The following is an 18,144-nucleotide window of genomic DNA, read 5'->3' on the forward strand; positions in this document are numbered from 1 at the left end:
GCCCATTTTTTTCTGCTTTCAACACATCAACATCAGGGACATGTGCACACATACAGCCCAATATATCCCACAGACTTTTTCAGATGCCGTTTTTAGCGAGATAATCAATGTTATTAACTTAACCTCTCGGTGGTCATAAAATGGCTTATATCGGTGTATTTGTACATTATGGCAGATTTGCCCCTCTGTCTGTCATGCTCCAGCTCAGACAGCTCTCTCGCCACTCCATTACAACTGTTGCCATTTTTCCCAGCTATGTTTTATGCATCGGTGTCCTATTTCATTGGTCATTGTGGGGGGAGCACTGCTGGGTGCATGCACCCACGGTTGGTGTACACACAAACACAGATTGCTAGAAGAAAAAGGAAAGCGTTTTGTTTGGCAGAAGAGACCCATCAATTTATTTTCTGCCCAAATGAAAATCTCCACCTCTAGACTTTATAAACACTTTAAATCTGAGGCTCCATGCACACTGGCCTAAAAATCGCTGCTTCTACAATTTCGTGTTTTTTGCCTGTAGAAGCGGCTCAATGTTATCATATGCCTCCATTCACATTAGGACAATTGGAGGCATATTTTGAGCTCCGCATTTAGAGGCAGAAAAAAAAAAAAATCTGGTTTGCATTTCTGATTGGAGCTTTCTGGCAGAAAAAAACACGAAACTCTGCCCTAAACTCTGCCATGGGAACTGCCAATTTTTTTTTATCCGGTGTGTATGGAGCCTTATACTGCAGCACTGATTGCAGCAGTCTTGTCCAGGAATCTAAGCCTAAAGGGGCTACTGCTGCCTGGATTCATCTGTATACAGCTCTTCACTTGTATCTCTTTTTATTCATTTCAAATTTTAGGTACAGTCTGGAGGGGATGATCGAGTCCTCGTCATGGGGGCTACTAATAGACCTCAAGAGCTGGATGAAGCAGTTCTCAGGTACCAAGTGAACATTAAATGTTTTACCTTAAACTATATGTGAACCCTTACCTGTTAAAACAACCCAGTTTTTTTTATTGATCACATAATCTCTGTTCTCAGCTGCCTAGGGGGCTTAGAGAGGTGGGGGTGGAGAAACAGCAGCACACTGATCTTCCCAGTGAATGACTGTGCAGGGTGCCGTTTCAGCAGCAGTCTGGCCTTTTGAGGACAGCACAGTCAGAAACCTAACCACACGGAGATGAATGTGCTGTCATGCCTGGTGTGGTCAGTTTGAAATAGGAAAGCAGGGGGACCGGCAGGATCACAATGTATTTCCCACAAAGGAAGAAGCGCAAAGATAACAGGGGACTTTTATCCTCTTTACGACTGCGCCATAGCAGATTTACTGCTACAGGGCAGCCGATCTGTGCAGAATCATGTGTGGGCATGAGTACGCACTGCTGGCAGCTTGCTCCTGCTGGGATTTATCACAGCGAGTCCCACGGACCCGATGTCGGCCGGGACCCGCCAAACGTTCGGTACTGTGACAGAATGACAGTCTGCCTATGTAAACAAGACAGACTGCCATTCCGTGAGTACAAAAGACATGGATCATGTGTTCCTGTGAAGCAGGAACACCGACCCATGTCTTCAGGAAGTAAAAGCATCTTCCCCACAATTGGTAAATAGCCCTTAGGCACACATTTAACCCTTTGCTTGCCCCTGATGTTGACCTCTTTGCTGCCAGTGTCATTAGTACAGTGACGGTGCATATTTTTAGCACTGATCACTGTAATAATGTCACTGGCCCCCAAAAAAGTGTCAGGTGTACGATGCAATATCAGTCCTGCTATAAGTCACCGATTGACGCTGTTACCAGTAAAAAAAAAAAAGAAATCCCATAGTTTGTAGACGCTATAACTTTTGCGATAAGCCAATATACGCTTATTGGGATACATATTTTCCCAAATTCACAAAGAAATTGGATTTTTAAAATTGTATTTATTGAATGTGTTTTAGAGCAGAATGTAAAAAACATTATTTTTTTTTCAGAATTTTCGGTCGTTCTTTATTTCTAGAGCAAAAAAATAAAAACCACAGAGGTGATCAAATGCCACCAAAAGAAAGTTCTATTTTGTGGGGGGTGAAGAACATCCATTTTTTTTTTTTTGTGCACATCGTCGCACAACTGCGCAATTGTCAGTTAAAGCACCGCAGTGCTGTATTGCAAAAAATGGCCTGGTCATGATGGGATGGGGGGGGGGCAACCTTTTCAGAGGTGAAGTGGTTAATACAAGTACATGGTACAACAGACTCATCAGGAATATGAAATGTTTGGGCAACAAACACTGTAATGTGACCATATAGGGAAACCTAAACAAACCATTGGCAAAGTTAAGCAAACTTAAGGACCCCTTCACGCCGATATACGTCGGCAGAAGGGCACGGCTGGGCACAGGCACGTACCTGTATGTCGCCTTTAAGAGCCCACCCGCGGACCCGATCGCCGTGGGTGTCCCGTGATCGGGTCACAGAGCTGAAGAACGGGGAGAGGTGAGTGTAAATAAACCTTTCCCCGTTCTTCCTGGTGTGAGTGTCACTGATCGTCTGTTCCCTGTCATAGGGAACAATGATCAGTGATGTCACACGCAAAGCCACGCCCCCACACAGTAGTAAACACTCCCTAGGAAACCCTTAACCCCTTCAGCGCCCCCTACAGGTTAACCCCTTCACTGCCAGTGAAATTTTCACAGTACCAGTGCATTTTTCACTGTGAAAATGACAATGGTCCCAAAAAATGTGTCAAATGTGTCCGCCATAATGTCGCAGTCACAAAAAAAAATCACTGATCGCCGCCATTGGTAGTAAAATAAAAATGATTAATAAAAATGCAATAAAACTATCCCCTATTTTGTAAACTCTCTAATTTTTGCGCAAACCAATCAATAAACGCTTATTGCAATTTTTTTTACCAAAAATATGTAGAAGAATACGTATCGGCTAAATTGAGGAAAAAATGTGTTTTTATATTTTTTGGGGGATTTTTTATTATAGCAAAAAGTAAAAAATATTGCATTTTTTTTCAAAATTGTCGCTCTACTTTTTGTTTATAGCGCAAAAAATAAAAATCACAGAGGTGATCAAATACCATCAAAAGAAAGCTCTATTTGTGGGGAAAAAGGACGTCAATTTTGTTTGGGAGCCACATCGCACAACCGCGCAATTGTCAGTTAAAGCGACGCAGTGCCGAATCGCAAAAAAGGGGCCTGGTCCTTTAGCTGCATATTGGTTCGGGGCTTAAGTGGCTATTTGAACAGTGGAAGGTTAAATAAAAATTTCCCTCAAGTAGTATTTTTGTAATTTTAAAGCATTGCTATGATTTGGATCATCAAGAAAAGAGCATGAAGTAGAAGTCTCGGATGTTAATGGGCCAAAGCTTGACCAGTAGAGATGTTTTAAACTCTGTCTGCTGAAACACTGTTACCATTTGATTGCAAGACATGAAAAAGCTCACCCTGATTGTATCACCGTCTGTTTTCCTTTTCCTAATGCTACATTATTTTCCCACAGACGATTCACAAAAAGGGTTTATGTCTCATTGCCAAATGACGAGGTATGTTTTTGTGAAAACGTAAAAATGTAATTTTTTTATTTTTTTTAAATGCGATAAAAAAATGAAAAGGTTGAAATCCTACGATTAGGAAGTAGCTGATGGGTTGCAAGTCCAGTGTAAAAAAAAACCCCAAAAAAACCTAGTGGCTGAATTACACACTCATCTGGTAGATCTACATATCTGTTAAACATCTTCAATGCAACCCTATACCCTTTAACACTTGAGGCTCTATGTGTAAATATATAAATGTATTCTCCTATGATGTCAGCAGGCATGGGGCATGTAATACAATCAGTAATTTTTGTTTTGAGAAATATGTCCCAAACAGGAAAAAAATCACTGCTTATAACAGTAAAAGCAGTTATTCATATTTGAATTGTATCAAAGGCCATTCAAGAAGTGCTTTATAATTTGTACTTCAAGTTGTATTGTGTAACATCTTGTGCAGAGATTATTTTTTACTTCTTTGGGCATTCCTATACCATACTGATTTTAGGTCTTTGAAAGTTTTAGTTGCTACAAGATAGTTGGAGAACAGTAATATATACAGTAGTACACAATGTATGCTTTTGAAAGTGGCACCAATGTATCAAAATGCTGGAAGCTCCACTGCCTGAAATGTTGTGTTAATGTGTAACTTCGCCCTAAAGGTAAAGTTTTGCTTGTTGGCACTCCCCCCACTGCCACCCCCCCACTGCCACCCCCCCCCCCACTGCCACATTTGGCACTCTTTTGAAGGGAGGGGGAGTGGATTACCTGGTTTTGACAGGTACCCACTACAGGTCAGATAAGCTGCAGTGGTCTGAGCCAGAAGTTTAGCCCCCTCTCCCCCCACAGTCTTTTGGGACACATCACAGGTCCCAGAAGACTACAGGACCCAATCACAAGGTGCAGCACGGCTCGCACATGCGCAGTAGGAAACTGGCTGTGAAGCCACAGGGCTTGTGCCTGTTTGCCTTACTTGAGACGTCGGCACCTGCACCCAAAGCCAATTAAAGAATCGGCTCGGGTGAGTACATTGTTGGATCCCTGGACAGGTAATTGTCCATATATTAAAAGTGAGTAGCTGCTGACTTAATTTTTAGGAGGGAGCCTGGAGCTCCTCTTTAAAAGTGTAGCTGCTGACTTTTAATAAACAGACACTAACCTGTCCCACGGTCCAGTGATGTGGGCGAACAAAGCCTCGCTCCTCTCCGTGGCGCAGGCATTGTAACTGTGGACGCCTGGCTGTGGCTTTACAGCTGGGTGCGCACTGCGCGTTGTGAATGGCCGAGCAATTTTCTGGGACCTGTGACGTTTCCTGGATGATTGCCGAGAGGGAGGGGGAGAGGTGAACTTTTTTTTGGTGCCACAGTGCCAGGGGAGGAAATGGGAGCTTGGTGCCTGTCAAAACTTGGCACCCCCCCCCCCCCCAAAAAAAATTACACGCCAAATGTGGCATGTCAGGCGGTCGCCAGTACTTAAAGCGGAAGTTTTGTTTTTGGGTGAAACTCCGCTTTCAGCTTTAATTGGTCTGACCGTTGTTATTGTGTAGCCGATGACTGAAAAAGATAAATTCCTTTTTATTGCTCCATTAGGATAGGTAGTTTGTGCAGAGAACTGATTACATTTTCGGGGTGCGGTTTCACTGTGTACCTGCACATGTGCGGTGTGTTTGCTTGAGTGCCCCTCTGTATTGAACTACTTGCCTTGTAAAAATGATTATGTACCTGGAGCATTGACATTAGGAATGCAGAGAGAGCTATATTTTAAATATTGTGTATACAAACCCAAATGAAGAGATTACCCATGCATTGTTTGGTATGGCATGTCTGGTATTTGCTTTTTAGGGACATTTAGGAGTCTGTTTTTGTTTACAAAGTAATGTGTCAAGAAATCTGAATTTTAATTCAATGTTTTATTATTTAATTTCTTAAACAGACAAGGCTTCTGCTTTTAAAAAACCTTTTAAGCAAGCAAGGGAACCCACTGACACAAAAAGAATTGGCTCAGCTGGCCAGGTAGGTGCAGTGACATGCATTATGATATATATATATGTATGTGTGTGTGTGTGTGTGTGTGTGTGTGTGTATGTATGTATGTATGTGTGTGTATATATATATATATATATATATATATATATATATATATATATATATATATATATATATATATAATTACAGACCAAAAGTTTGGACACACCTTCTCATTCAAAGAGTTTTCTTTATTTTCATGACTATGGAAATTGTAGATTCACACTGAAGGCATCAAAACTATGACTTAACACATGTGGATTATACATAACAAAAAAGTGTGAAACAACTGAAAATATATTTCATATTCTAGGTTCTTCAAAGTAGCCACCTTTTGCTTTGATTACTGCTTGGCACACTCTTGGCATTCTCTTGATGAGCTTCAAGAGGTAGTCACCTGGCGCAGCACCCCATCACTCTCCTTCTTGGTCAAATAGCCCTTACACAGCCTGGAGGTGTGTTTGGGGTCATTGTCCTGTTGAAAAATAAATGATGGTCCAACTAAACGCAAACCGGATGGAATAGCATTCCGCTGCAAGATGCTGTGGTAGCCATGCTGGTTCAGTATGCCTTCAATTTTGAATAAATCCCCAACAGTGTCACCAGCAAAGCACCCCCACACCATCACACCTCCTCCTCCATGCTTCACAGTGGGAACCAGGCATGTAGAGTCCATCCGTTCACCTTTTCTGCGTCGCACAAAGACATGGGGGTTGGAACCAAAGACTCATCAGACCAAAGCACAGATTTCCACTGGTCTAATGTCCATTCCTTGTGTTCTTTAGCCCAAACAAGTCTCTTCTGCTTGTTGCCTTTCTTTAGCAGTGGTTTCCTAGCAGATATTCTACCATGAAGGCCTGATTCACAGTCTCCTCTTAACAGTTCTAGAGATTTGTCTGCTGCAAAAGGTGGCTACTTTGAAGAACCTAGAATATGAAATATATTTTCAGTTGTTTCACACTTTTTTGTTCTGTATAATTCCACATGTGTTAATTCATAGTTTTGATGCCTTCAGTGTGAATCTACAATTTTCATAGTCATGAAAATAAAGAAAACTCTTTGAATGAGAAGGTGTGTCCAAACTTTTGGTCTGTACTGTATATAAAAATCTCTATCTATTATTTTGTTTGTTTGTTATTAGGCACACTGAAGGATACTCTGGCAGTGATCTAACCGCACTGGCTAAGGACGCTGCACTTGGGCCTATAAGAGGTATGTACCTAAGCAGTTCTGGCTCTTACAAGGCTAACATGATATTGTACATATGGGTTTGGTTTTGGCTGTAATGCTGCTTTTTTTATTATTAAGGGAAGATTAATATATGAATATTCTGGAAATGCATGGGGATCCCACTTAGTTTTTTTAGGGGCTTGTTGATGTTACAAGAGATGGAAATTTAGAATTTCTCTTAGCAGCAAATTGACACAAACTATACAATAGTTGATAAAGTACATCATACCATTTATTTTTTTATCTTATGGTTAAAATTAAAAGAAAGCAGCTACATATACTAAGACTCCTGACTTTTAGTATATAGACACTAACCTGTCCAGGGAGCTGGCGATGTCGGCACCTTAGCTGATTTTCAGATCGGCTGTCGGGTGCTGTTTCCGCCATTCGTCATAGGGAAAACTGCCTGTTAAGCCTTTCACTGCCGCTGCATGTGCAAAGCGAGCTGCGCTTTCTAACTGGCCCAGCAGCAGGGGGGGGGGGGGAGAAGGGGGGCCGAACTTCCAAGGGACGGTGCCTTCTCCCAGAAGAGGGGAAGAGTACCTGCCAAAACCCCCCTCCCCCTGAAAGGTGCCAAATGTGGCAACGGAGGGGGGGGGGGGGGTGGAGTTAACAGATCAGTGAAAGTTCCACTTTTGGAGTGGGTATGGAGTGTGATGACCTATAGTCGGACTGCCTGTAAATGTATGTTTTTTTGTATTCTGTTTTAGAACTGAAACCAGAGCAAGTGAAAAATATGTCAGCCAGTGAGGTGAGTGCTTTTGCTGAGTAACTAGTAACATTTTTTATTTTTGTGTGATTGTTGAGGGCAAAACCTAAAAAAGCTTGACAATGAGGAAGAATTATTTATTATTTGCAGCTTACCATCTTTTAGATGTGATGGCTGCATTCATTTTCTTTTTTAGGCTTTCTTTCTTCCATATTCATCTGGTGATCGAGCCAGTAATGCCGCGTACACACGGTCGGAATAACCGATGGAAAGAGCCAGACGGAATTTTTTTATCGGATATTCCGACCGTGTGTATGCCCCATCGAACTTTTTTCGTTGGAAATTCCGACGAACTTGGAAAGAGAACATGTTTTTTTTTTTTTTTTTCGAAGGAAATTCCGTTTGTCTGTATGGAATTCTGACGGAGAAAAAAACATGCATGCTCAGAAACAATGCTACGCATGCATGGAAGCATTGAACTTCATTTTTCTAGGCTCGTCGTAGTGTTGTACATCACCGTGTTTTTAACGGTCGGAATTTGGTGTGTATGCAAGACAGCTTGAGCAGAATTCCGTTGGAAAACGCGTCTGAGTTTATTCCGACTGAAAAAACGATCGTGTGTACAGGGCATAAGTCTTTTTTTTTTCAATAGAGCAAGTTCTCTTGTCATAAGTGGGATGAGACGCACCATTTAACACTGGTTAAATGTTAAGTCTCTTGGTTTGATCAGATGCTTTGGGGGCCAGAGGAGATATGTTGGATCTAATACACCCCAGATCTCTCCATATCACAAGGGATATTGTTCACCCCTTGTGAGAGCAATAAAGTTGATCCAATTTTTTTTAGAATTAGTGTAAAAATAAACAAAATAAATGTAATCCCTTGAAGACCAGGCCTATTCTGACATTTAAAAATCAGTACTTTGCTAGAAAACTGCTTAGAACCCCCAAACACAATAAATAATAATAAAAAATATATATATATATATATATATAATACAAATGTTCTGCTCCTTGATTGTTCCCAGTTCTGAGATTTGCTTAAATCGCAAATTAAAATTGTCCGACGGTATGCTTTTGTACCTTTTTTCTGAAAAACTCAATAAAAACCATTGATATAAAAAAAATTGCCCGATTATCCCAAGTGACTGTCCTGTAAATGTATTGTGAAAGGGAATCATAGTGTATTTTTTTTTTTATTTCAGATGCGCAACATCAAATATTCGGACTTCATGAGCTCATTAAAGAAAATAAAATGCAGTGTTAGTTCTAATACCCTGGAATCATACATTCGATGGAATACAGAATTTGGTGATACCACAGTTTGAAAGACAAAACTCTGGTCAAAGGGTCCTCAAACCTGTTGCTTAATGGCAAATGTGATCCTGGAAGCCTTCAGAGAGATTTCATTAAAAAAAAAAACTGGAACTTAAAAGAAATCTAAAAAAATGACGCTTACCTGTGTGCACTAAATCTTTAGAAACCTAATAGGAAAGTGAAAACGATAATTCTTTTAAATGGCGTATTAACAGGATGTTTCGGTTTTACTTATATGGGGCTCTCTGTCATCCAAATCTGCGGAAAGATTGTCCTTACCAGATCAGCAATGACTTTACTAGATGGGGTAGTGGCAACTTTCCTTTTATGCTGTGTTTATAAGCTCGTGAGCGCAAAAGGAATACTGGGTGTAGGAAGATCTGTGCCTTGCGTACACGTTTTTTTTTTGTGCCTGCCCATCTTTTTAATAACCTAATACTTCCTTGGTATTTACCAACTGTGACTGTTTGTAAATGTGTGTGTTCATTCTGCAATAAGACGGCTAAAGAAAATATTTGCTTTGCCGGAGTGGTGGTCATTTTGCTTAATGTGCCAAAGGAACCCTTGTGGTGGCACAGAAAATGAAAGCGAACAAAAGCACATGAATACAATGTGAAGCGGCTAACTTGTTTTGTTCTATGTTCTTCAGCCCTGTAGCCCTCCTCACATGTGAATGTCTAGCGGGATGCGGTTTGTCAGATTAAGTGTCCGTTTAATTCTAGCATCTTGAAAAATGCATGATTTCTTCTCCAATGTTTTGATAATTTAATTTTTTCAAAATAACTTTTCAAAAACATGACTGCCGTATATAAGATTGTTGAAATTGTTCTGCCATTTTTGGAAATATAAATGATCCAAAAAAACTTTTAGAAATCATACTTGATATTCTGCTGCTTTGTTGTGTTTACGTCATAGGGAAGGATAAATAAATTTGGAAAACGAGGGGAAGATCCAATTGGTTTCAGCTGTACAGAGCGCACCTCATCCCGTAAGTTAATAGAAAGGTGCTGAATGAAAAATTGTAAATATAATAATTTAAATTTTAATAATTTATTAAAAAGAAGATCATGAGAGATATTACATCACATGACATACAAATAATGTATTTTTTTTTAAAACACATACAGTACAATAAACTGTTTTTTTTTTTTAGGGTCGCTGGAGATTATTAAATTATTATTATTAAATTATTAAAATTGAAATTTATTATATTTACAATTTTTCATTCAGCACCGGTATAGTCCCATTGTCCTCTCTGCTCCTTTCTAGGGATAAATAAATGTTTTCCCTTACTTGGGAGAAATGGGATTATGGAAATGCAGAACACGCTTCCAGGTGGCAATACAAGAACTGGGGAAACAAAACGCTTGTCTACTCCCTTTACCCTTCTGTGTTTAATATCCTTTTATTCATGGTTCAGGAATATAGTATGGTTACATAGTGCCTTTCCTCTTATTTAACAAGGCAAAAAATGATTTTGTACTTTTTATTGTTTAATAAACAGGTGGTCTGGATTCCAAGTGGAATAGAAGCAACTTTTGCATTGTAAAAGTGTAAAAATTGTATTTATTTTCCACGCATTTGATTCCTATAAAGACACCCAGGAATTCTAAATCATGTGAAAGCTTATTTAAGTGCTATAAATGGGGATTTCTGTTGGCCATGAAGTTGACCGCTTTCTCTGTTATAAGTTTTATAAGGCTGGACAGGAAAATATCACTTTTGTTCCCAATTACAGCAGAGATGCAATGAAAAACAAATGTATAGAAAAAATTACTTGGAAATGACCTTGATGTTCTGGTCATAGAGATCTGTTGGCTCAGATTTCCCAATGTTGCCCTTTTTGTAGATCATGGAAGGTGCATAAACCCTGTTTTTAAGATATCTTTAATCTTTAAATCCTGACTAGAGTAAATACAATTACTTTTTTTTTTTTCTGTTGGAAGGATATAATTTTCCTTTATAGTTTACATTCATGTGTGAAATATAGTAGCATTGTCTCAAGGGTTTGGAATATGAATAGAGCAGTGTGGAAGAGCCTGTTTATGTTTCTTTGCTTCTTGAAATTGATACACTGAACATTGTTCTAAAATGAAATTAAAGTTGTGTTTTATACAGAAATCCAACTCGTTTACATTTATTTATTTTTTTTTCCAAATTCAATTTGTATCTTTATTTTTTTTATTTTTTTTTTAGAATATTTCATCTTTTTTTAATCAAAGAGCTTTTATTTGAGCAAAACAACAACGCACAGGGCATATATGCAGCATACAGGTACAGCACATGACCGGTGATCATGAATAAAATGTGGGTACAAGTGTGTCAATAGTAGGTACATAGAACACAGGTGACAGGGATTACAACAATGCTCAAACCCAATCGCCCCAGAATGTAGACCCAAGTTGGCAGAGTTAACTGTCAGGCCACCCGCACCCCTCCCAGTCTCCCATTCCCTTCTGTACGACCGGAGACCCCCCAAGCACATCTATCGCTCCTAGGTACATGTTGCAGATGAGTTCAGCCATTTCCCCCAAATTTTTTCGTATTTGGCCGGACAGCCCCTATGCGAATAGACCAGTTTCTTATACGGCAGTACACTGTTGACCTCTGCCAGCCAGTGGGATAACTCTGGGGGCTCCGGTCGCATCCACACCCGTGCTATGACCTTTCGGGCTATGAACAGCGTCTCGTGTAGGAACACTGCAAGGGATTTAGTTATGCCAACATCTGGGAAAATTCCCAGCAGACACGGTTTGGGCTGTAGAGTGATAGGGGACCCCATTCTGTCATGGAGGAATTTCACCACCTGTTCCCAGAAAGCCTGGACCTTTGCGCACTGCCAGATTAAATGGAAAAAGGTGCCTGTATTGTGGGTACACATTGGACACGTGGCGGGAGAATCCCTCCTGTACTTGGAGATCCTGAGAGGCGTGAGATATGCTCTATTTATGATAAAGGTTTGCGTGAGACGATCTGACAGTTTCGGGGATACAAGTTTACAAGCATCCAGAGCGTCACTCCACTCGTCATCTTCCAGTGGGCCCACCTCCCCCTCCCACCTGGGCTTTAGGGCGTAGGCAGACACTGTTGCACTCGGGAGTGTGATCATAGTGTGGAATTGAGTGATCAGTTTTTTGGGATCGGGGTATTTAACTGCTGCCATAAGGGGGTTATCGGCTAGGGCCAGGTCATCCTGGGGGAACTGGGCCCGGAAGGCGTGTCTTAGTTGGGCGTAGCGGAATAGCATGTGGTCGGGCAGGTCATATTCAGTCTGTAGCACATTGAAGGGTTTGAGTTTTCCGTTTCTGGTGACATGGGACAAATAGTAAATTCCCCTAGTACTCCACACCTCGGTGTCTTGAATGCATTCCAGCTCCGGCAGGGCAGAATTGTGCCACAGGGAGGTGTAGCCATGTAGGGGCGATATGCCCAGCCTATCGGAAACCACGCTCCACACCCTCCTGTAATGGTACAACAAGGAGTGACGTCCCCCCACCAACTTCACCCCCCCTGCTATCACCACCATGGGGTCGCCTATTGACTGGGTCCACGCAGGGCAAAGGAGGCGGAGGAACCTAGTCCTATCCACCTTGTCCACGTGGAATAGCTGTGACAACTGGGCAGCCAAATAAAATGCATTAAAGTCTGGTAACGCCAGTCCGGCTAGGTCAGTCAGGTTTTTCAGTCTATGCCAGGGGAGTTTGTGCCTTGCGGTGCCCCATACAAACTGCTTAAGAAGGGTTTCCAGCAGTCTGAAGCACCTAAGCACCAGATACACCGGTGAATGCCACACCATGTAGAGAATCCTAGGCAGCAGGATCATCTTTATTAAATTTATGCGGCCCATGACTCCTATTGGGAGTCGGGCCCAGGCCTGCGTTCTCAACTTCAGCATATCATACAATGGTGTGACATTCAGTGAGATATAGTCTGCCGGGTCTCTAGTGGTCTGGATCCCCAGATTCTTGATCTTGGCCACTCTCTGCAATGGGAGAAGGGCCCCAACCCTTGTCATCGGGTAGCTATCTAATGGGAGTATTTGGGATTTGTCCCAGTTGATCCTGAGTCCCGAGAAAGCGCCGAAGCGCTCTATCAGGGCCAGTGCCAGTGAGAGAGAGTCAGTGGAATCGTCCAGATACAAAAGTGTGTCGTCCGCGTACGTACTTATTCTCTCCTCAACGTCCCCCCTCCGTAGGCCCTTTATATCTGGGTGTGTGCGTATGGCAATTGCCAGCGGTTCTGCCGCCAAAGCATACAGCAGCGGCGACAGGGGGCAGCCCTGCCTCGTGCCGCGCCGCAGAGGAAATTGATCTGAGGGCCACCCGTTGGCCAGAACTCTAGCCACAGGGGCCTGATAAAGAAGTTTCACCCATTGTATGAATTTGGGGCCTATCCCGTATTTAGCAAGGCATGCCCATAGGTACCGCCACTCCACCGAGTCGAACGCCTTGGTGGCAGTATCCAAGGCGACTATTATTCTAGACCCTGGATTGTCGTGGTTAGCCTGGAGGTTGATGAACAGCCTCCTGAGGTTAAAGGAGGTGTTCCGGCCAGGCATAAAGCCTGCCTGGTCTGCATGCACCAAGGAGAGGATCACGGTGTTAAGGCGGGTGGAGAGCACCTTGGCTAGAATCTTGATGTCTACTTGTAAAAGGGAAATGGGGCGGTATGATTCCGGTAAGTGAGGGTCCTTTCCTGGCTTGGGGATTAATACTATGGTGGCTTCCCTCATCGAGGGCGGGAGCTCTGAGCCCTCAAGGATGGAATTGTAGAGGGCGAGGAGTCTAGGGACCAATACTTCAGCATAGGTGGAGTAGAACTCGGCCGGCAAGCCATCCGACCCCGGTGCCTTGGACTTCGGGAGTCCAGCCAGAGCGGCGGATATTTCCTCCACCGTCAGTGGTTCCTCAAGTGCCTGAGTCTGCTGTGCAGTCAGTCGGGGGATTAGTAGGTCTGCTAAGAAGTCCTCCGACAGGGAGTCAGAGTCAGGGGCCACCGTGTCGTATAGGGAAGAGAAGAAGTCATGAAACATATTGGTCACTTTCTCCGGGTCAGTTATCAAATCTCCAGTTGGAGAGCGCAGGGATATCACCACTGGAGGTCTTTCTTCACAGTGTGCCAAGTACGCAAGTAACTTCCCCGCCCTCTCCCCATGTTCAAACGTCCTCTGCCTGAGAAAGAAGAGTTTTCGCTTCGATTTCTCATAGTGCAGCTGGTCTGCTGCCCTGGTGCAGAGCCTAAGTTCGGCAGCCAGGTCAGTCGACGGGTTAGCCGTGTACTCCCTCTCCTTTGCCGCGGCAAGTCCCATAGCCCTATCCAGTGCCTCCGCGGATGTGGCCTTAATGGAGTTAATACGGGACGAGAGTGTCATGCGTGCGTGTAGCTTAAAGGCCTCCCAAACTGCCCGGGGGGACGCGGAGCCAGAGTTATCCGTAAAGTATCACTCCCACTCTCCTACCAGATCCGCATCCTCCGGGAGCAGGGTCAGCCAAAATGGATTCAACCGCCACGAAGGGGGCGGACGAGCCCGGGGCAGTGACAGTGTCGTCCAGCACGGACAGTGGTCAGAGAGGGACCGAGGGGAAAAACCCGCGTCCCTCACTCTAGGGAAAAGGGCTGTAGAAACCAGGATTAGATCTATGCGGGACATTGAACGGTGCGAGGCCGAGAAACAGGAGTATGCCTTGTCCGTGGGGTGGCCGTGTCTCCATGTATCTACAAGATTGAAATCCGCGAGAAGTCTCGCAAATCTTGTGGGGCGTGACCCCGCAGACGCGGGCAGATCCCCTACTATCCTGTCTAGGGAGGGGTCTAGTACATTATTAAAATCGCCCAGCCAGATCGCCGGCGTGTCAGGGTGCAGGGCCATGAAATCAAATCCTGCAATCAATATAGTAGACTGATACGGGGGTGGAACGTAGAATGCCATAAGGAGGACCAAGTCCCCATACATTTTAGCTTTCAAGAAGACATACCTGCCCTGTGGATCTATCACTGAATCCTGGAGTTCAAAGTGCGCCGTTTTGGCAATTAATATAGAGACCCCTCTGGAGTGAGAGGTGTGGACTGAGTGAAAACCCCAGCCCACCCACGATCGCCCGCTGGGCCAAGCCCTCCGCATGCGTCTCCACCAGGACCACGATGTCCGCCCTCAATTTTTTAAGTATTGCAAATACCGCAGACCGCTTAATGGGATCCCTCATCCCACGGACATTCCATGTTAGTAGCTTTAGCGTGGCCATAGGACGAGCCAGGGAAGATATAGAACCCCAGGATTCAGATAATTTTCAGTTGCATACCACATTCCCCCATGACCACACAGAAACCTAGCCCTATACATCAGCAGTGACTCATTGAAATGCCCTCCAGACTCGTTTTGCTCAGATAGAACGTAAAATAAATGAAAAACAACAGTAACCCACAACCTTTGCATCCCTCCCTCCCCCCACCCTGCCCTGCACTGTCCCCAACTGGTGCGGGCTTGAACCCTTAACTGCCAACAGGGCAAGAGCAGCACCCCATGCATAGTGGAAAAAAATACGGTCATCAAGGATACACATAGGGAGACCATCAGCACAGTCCCGGATAGCGTTCAGCCAGATTGCTCAGGGTGCGACCGTGCCGTGGTGGCCTCCCGGGTTTGAAAATGGGTTGCTGCAAGTAGGGCGGAATTCCGCTGCGTGCACAAGCACAGTGTAGGACTTTGCCCGCTGTCCATTGCGAGCCTCTAAATAGCGTTCCTCCCCCCGCCGGAGAGGAGAGATTACAAATTAGAAGCGACTATACGTCTGCCAGTATATAAAAAGTTTTGAAAAAAGTTATTTAGGGTGAGTTAGACTCCTAACTAGGTGAGTCCAGCATCCAAAATGGTAAAAACAAATAGAAAAGCATAATGGTAAAAGCAAATAATAAAAAGAAGAAAAAAACCCAAGAGAACCCCCCCCCCCCAACCAATGGCCCCGGGAGAGGATCTGCCCGCGTGGGGAGTAGAGGATCTCAGCCTCCCGCATACCGTAGCCCCCCGAAGGGGGGTCACACCCTGCAGGGGTGTCCCGGGTGTCTCGGGGCTCCGAGCGTCAGAGAGCAATGTCCAGGATGCAGTTCGGAGCCCACTACACCTCATATGGAGGGGGATGAGCATCCGGCCAAGGAAATTCAGGGGGACATCAACTGTCGGGTTGAGGCACCCCGCCCGGGTACATTAGGGGGAGAAATGAGGGGGAACCTCCCGGGGTACGGGGGTAGCCGGGCCCGGCGCCCCCGCTGGGATGGTCAAAACAAACTGTGAGGCTAAGGTGCCAATAACAGTAACACAGCCGAGGGAGACATAGTACTTATCTGTGTCTGTCTTGTCGTTCCAACCAGGTCAGCACCTCCTCCGGGTCTTCAAAGAAGTGAGCTCTGTCTTCACCCTCCACGCGTAGACGGGCCAGGAACAGCATGGCATATTTTATGTGCTTGACCCGGAGACGCCGCTTGGCTTCCATGAAGGTCTTTCTTCTGCGCTGCACCTCAGCCGAAAAATCAGGAAAGGCGGCCACCATCTTGTTGTCGTATGGGATATTACCTCTCTCCCTGCTCAGCCGGAGGATAGCGTCTCTGTCCCTATAATTAAGGAATTTGGCTATGAGCGTGCGGGGGGGTGCCCCGGGTGGCGGCGGTCTGCCCGACATGCGGTGGGCGCGCTCCACAGCGAACATGGGGGAGAAGGCCTCTCTGCCATAAGTGTCCCGGAGTAGCTTTTCCAGGAAGTCTTGTGGGTCTCTCCCCTCCACCCCCTCGGGCAGGCCGACAAACCTCAAGTTACATCTGCGGCTTCTATTCTCGAGGTCGTCTTGCTTTTGCAGGAGCTGATTGATCTGCAACTGCATGGCCTCTGTAGAGTACTGGATAGGGGGGAGGGAGTCCTCTACGGCACCCAGTCTCACCTCTGCCTCGGATACCCGCTCCCTCAGTCGCTGCATGTCCTGACGTACCAGGGAGATGTCCACCTTTACCTCCTCTATCTTTGCCGTGAGGGTGGTCTGGCAGGCTGCTACTGCTTCCCGGCAGGATGTGATAGCCAGAAGCACCTTGGCTATGTCCGCGCCGACTGCTGTTTCCTCTGCCCTCGTGGCGCCGCCATCTTGCGCCGGGGGGTCCTTCTCCTGACGATGATATTGATCTATTTTCGGGCCTGCCGACTTGCTCGTCTTGGGTGGGGCCATGATCGCTGGATAGTCCGGGGTCTGCTGGATCGTTCTGGCAGGAAAAGCCTCGGGTGTAACCGCAGGATAGGGTAGGTAGGATAAACGGCCGGCGGAGCTCAGCTAGCTAGCGTCCTATCCCATGCCGCTCCAGGCCACGCCCACTCGTTTACATTTTTAGATTTTTTTTGTTTGTGTTTTTTTATGTGTTTCTAGCTTTGTAGAGAAACTGTGGATTGAAAGGGGTGTTAACCAAGTTTGTTACATTTTTACATCTATATACTTGGAACAGAAAACTGGATAGAAAAAACAAATGCACCCATATGTGGGTGGGACATTAAAGGAAACTTGACCACAAATGAAGTTTGTTGTAAAAAACATATTTATTTGCAAATTTTCAAATTCTGTTCTGTGGATATAAAATGCGTATTCTAAAAAAAACTTGCATGGCTCAAATTGCATGCATCTTTGCGTTTTATATACACCTGAAATCATTTAGCCAGATTCAGAAAGACTGGCTTAAGTTTGTGCGGGCGTAGCGTATCTCAGATACACTACGCCGCCGTAACTTAGAGAGGCAGGTACCGTATTCACAAAGAACTTGCGTTCTAAGTTACGGCGGCGTAGTGTAAATGGGCCGGCGTAAGCCCGCGTAATTCAAAGTAGGCTGGTAGTGGGCGTGTTGTATGGTAATGAATCGTGACCCCACGTAAATGACGCGCCTAACGAACGGCGCATGCGCCGTCCGTTGACGTATCCCAGTGCGCATGCTCAAAATCACGTTGCAAAAAGTCAATGCTTTCGACGTGAACGTAACCTTTGCCCAGCCCCATTCACGTACGACTTACGCGGACGACGTGAAATTCGACGGCTGTTCCGACGTCCATACTTAACATTGGCTGCGCCATCTTTTTGGTGGTTTATCTTTACGCCTGAAAAATGCCTTATGTAAACGGCGTATCGGGCGCAAGTACGTTCGTGAATAGGCGTATCTTGCTCATTTGCATATTCTAGGCGTAAATCCACGTACATGCGGCCAGCGTAAATATGCAGCTAAGATACGACGGCGTAGGAGACTTACGTCGGTCGTATCTTAGCAACATTTAAGCGTATCTCAGTTTGAGAATACGCTTAAAGATACAACGGCGCAGATTCGGACTTACGACG

At 44.7% G+C, this 18,144-nt stretch overlaps 1 protein-coding gene across 2 annotated transcripts in view; it reads left to right on the forward strand.

The window, feature by feature from the left end:
- SPAST (spastin) overlaps window positions 1–9,667 on the forward strand; it is a 69,259-nt gene extending 59,592 nt beyond the window's left edge. For both annotated transcript variants that reach the window (XM_040351070.1, XM_040351071.1), the window contains 6 exons: window positions 849–928; window positions 3,482–3,524; window positions 5,445–5,524; window positions 6,678–6,748; window positions 7,477–7,517; window positions 8,680–9,667. In XM_040351070.1, coding sequence (XP_040207004.1) covers window positions 849–928; window positions 3,482–3,524; window positions 5,445–5,524; window positions 6,678–6,748; window positions 7,477–7,517; window positions 8,680–8,802 — 438 coding nt within the window. In that variant the 3' untranslated portion in view covers window positions 8,803–9,667. The remainder of the gene's footprint in view (window positions 1–848; window positions 929–3,481; window positions 3,525–5,444; window positions 5,525–6,677; window positions 6,749–7,476; window positions 7,518–8,679) is intronic.
- Window positions 9,668–18,144: the final 8,477 nt, after the last annotated feature.

Source organism: Rana temporaria, chromosome 4 (genome assembly GCF_905171775.1).
Source record: "Rana temporaria chromosome 4, aRanTem1.1, whole genome shotgun sequence".
Lineage (NCBI taxonomy): Eukaryota > Metazoa > Chordata > Amphibia > Anura > Ranidae > Rana > Rana temporaria.